The sequence below is a fragment of the Sinocyclocheilus grahami genome, unplaced genomic scaffold (assembly GCF_001515645.1).
Source record: "Sinocyclocheilus grahami isolate Dianchi unplaced genomic scaffold, SAMN03320097.WGS_v1.1 scaffold1213.1, whole genome shotgun sequence".
NCBI lineage: Eukaryota > Metazoa > Chordata > Actinopteri > Cypriniformes > Cyprinidae > Sinocyclocheilus > Sinocyclocheilus grahami.
This window is the reverse complement of record NW_015506392.1, coordinates 80,773-84,053: the sequence shown is the minus strand read 5'-3', so window position 1 is coordinate 84,053 and position 3,281 is coordinate 80,773. Positions and strand designations below refer to the sequence as shown.

The window sequence follows — 3,281 nt, the reverse complement described above, 5'->3', positions numbered from 1 at the left end:
CACTGGTCATGCTCACCTAAATTATGCATTAATGTGCCAACAGAAATCAGTATAATATGCTGATCTGCTGCTCGAGAAACATTTCTGATTATTATCAATGTTGAAAACAGTTGTGCTGCTTTTTTTTTTTTTACCTGTGATATGTTTTTCAGGATTCTTTGATGAATAAATTTAAAAAGAACAGCATTTATTTAAAATAGATATCTTTTATAACAGTATAAGTCTTTATTATCACTTTTTTTTATCAATTTAACGCATCCTTGCTGAACGAAAGCATTCATTGCTTTCAAAGAAAGAAAGAAAAATAATTACTGACCCCAACCTTTTTAACAGTGTATATTGTTAAAAAAGATTTATATTTTAAATAAATGCTGTTATTTTTAACTTAAAGAATCCTGGAAAAAAGTATCACAGGTTCCAAAAAAAATATTAAGCAGAAAATCTGTTTCCAATATTGATAATAAATCAGCATATTATACTGATTTCTGAAGATCATGTGACTCTGAAGACTGGAGGAATCATGCTGAAAATACAGCTGCGCATCACAGAAATAAAATATATTTTAGAGTATATTAAAATAGAAAACCATTATTTTGAATTGCAATAATATTTCACAATATTAATGTTTTTTTCTGTATTTCTGATCAAACTAATGCAGCCTTGATGACTTCTTTAAAAAAAAAAAAACATTAAAAATCGTACTGATCCCAAACTTTTGAACGGCAGTGTGTATATGTACAGTATATTGGGAATGTTATATACTGTAGTATAACGTTGTGATGTCGATGTTTCTGTGGTAACAGCAGCAGGACGCTGCACTGTGCGTCGCTCACCAGCAGATGTCGCTGTTCACTCAGTTTCTCATCAGCATCACTGAAGCCTCAGCATCATCATCATCATCTCATCATCACCCGAGAACAGAGACAGAGGCATCACGACTCACGCACTGTTGCAATGACAATAATGCATTTATCTCGCATAATGACTACAGAAAACATTACCGGCACCGATGCATAACTGATCGAGTGGATCGATGGGCGCGGGATCAATGGATTTACGCAGATCAAGCCGGTGTGAAACTCCAGAGCGGATCTGATCATAGCATCACCTGAACATCATGATACAGTTATTGCATTGAAGATATGCTTTATTTGACTTCTTTTTGGATCTTGCAGGCGACGTTATAATTGATTTCATGTCATGTCTTCAGTCCTCCTGATCTGAGCTTCAGGTTTTTGATCATGATGCTTCTCGGGGTTTGACCAGCTCTGATCCAGTCCTGCAGATCTTCAGTGGCATGAGCTCCTCTCATCATGGCCAGAAACACTTCTCTCTACTTTCGCATCGTCGAGGGACGCAACCTGCCTGCTAAAGACGTGTAAGTTCACGCAAAAGAGCCTGGCTCTCATGAGAGTTATGCTACTGATCACAAATGTGTCCTGCTCACAGAAATATGTTTGGCTTCGACGTTGAAAACGTTATTTCTGAATAGTCTCTGAACGTTTTTTTTTTTTACTATCTTTTATTTTTTTCCTTGGTCATACTAATGTTAATTTTGCAAACATTATGGGAACGTTACTTTTTAATGTCCCCTGTTATAAAAAAAATGGGAATGTTATCAGTGTTGGGGAAAGTTACTTTTAAAAGGAATGCGTTACAATGTTGCGCTACTCCCTAAAAAAAGTAACAAATTACGTTACTGCGTTACTTTTTATGGAACGTAATGCGTTGCGTTACCTTTGCGTTACTTTTTAAATCTGGGCTGGGCTTGATTGTTTTTAATATAAAAATATATATTTTTGGCAAATGTAAAAGCCCTTTTAAGCCATAAAGTGTGAAATGAATAAGCCTCAGAGTGAAGGAAATGTTAATTCATGTCTGTACAGACAGCGCAGCTCAAACAAACCTCTCAATTGAAGAAAGTTCAACACAATCAGCAATAAAATAAAAACCACAAATGTTATGTTTATTTAAAGCCATTTTTTTGCTTAGTATGGTTTAATTGGATCATTGAAGGTCAGCAGCAAAGACATTGGTTCATGAAATGGGATTAAATACATAAAGGATATTTGTGTTATTTAATATATTTAATTATTGCAGGTTTGCGTCACATTCCGAGTTTGCATTTCACGGTTTTATTCATTTTGAGGAATACTGGATCTGTTTTTGTGCGAGTGTGATGAGTAACATCACACACACACACACACAGACACACACACACACACACACACACACACACAACATAGCAACCGGAGAGCTGTCAGTCAATACATGAGAAAACAAAGTAACTGTTACTATTTGGAAAAGTAACTCAGATATTTCATTGTAAATTTAAAAGTAATGCATTACTTTACTTGCTACTTGAAAAAAGTAATCTGATTACATAACTTGCGCTACTTGTAATGCATTACCCCCAACACTGAGTGTTATTTGTATTAATATATTAATGTTACTGGAAAAACCATTTATACATAACTATTACAGAATGTTCTGATAATATTCCTATTGAGTTATGAAAATGTTATTTCTGAATGTTCTCTGAACGTTCAAAACATTAAAATGTAACGTTAAAAAAACATTAGACCAACACCCAACTAAAACCTCTCAGTAAAAACGTTCCATGAACATTGTATAAATAAGGTTTTTGTGCTTAAGTTATTAAAGACCAGACAAGTTTCTATTAAAGTTAAACCCGTTTGTACATAACTTTTAAAGAACTTTGCCAGAATGTTTTGCAAATCTTCCCATTAAGTTATGAAAAGGTTATTTGTGAATGTTCTCTGAACATTAAAATGTTTTAAACACGTTTTTTTTCTTTTCTTGGTTAAGCGAACATTCTGTTTTATAATTGTGAAAACATTACAACAACGTTACTTTTGAATGTCCAGTGAACATTGAGAACGTGAAACGATTAGTAAGTAGGCAAGTAACATTTCATAAACTAAAACATTCTGTGAGCATCGTATAAATAATGTTTTTGAGCTAACATTTCGAGAATGTTATTAAAAAACTTCAAACAAACGTTCTATTAAAGTTGCTGGAAACCCGCTCATAAATATGAGAGAACGTGCCAGAACGTTCTGAGAATGTTCTCAAGTGTTTGATCTAGTACTCTGTCGTCATTATGCTGTTAACATGAGGATGATGTGTGTTTTTGTCAAGTTCTGGGACCAGTGATCCGTACTGCATCATCAAAGTTGACAATGAGGTCGTGGCCAGGTGAGTGTCACATTCTCACCTGTGTGTGTGTGTGTGTGTGTGTGTGTGTGTGAGTGAGTGAG

General features: G+C 34.5%; 1 protein-coding gene across 1 annotated transcript in view; it reads left to right on the top strand.

Moving 5' to 3' along the window:
• Positions 1-949: 949 nt before the first annotated feature.
• The window catches only part of LOC107568095 (rasGAP-activating-like protein 1), a 40,878-nt gene continuing 38,546 nt past the window's right edge, over positions 950-3,281 (top strand). The window contains exons 1-2 of the mRNA XM_016253934.1: positions 950-1,378; positions 3,163-3,219. Coding sequence (XP_016109420.1) covers positions 1,314-1,378; positions 3,163-3,219 — 122 coding nt within the window. The 5' untranslated portion in view covers positions 950-1,313. The remainder of the gene's footprint in view (positions 1,379-3,162; positions 3,220-3,281) is intronic.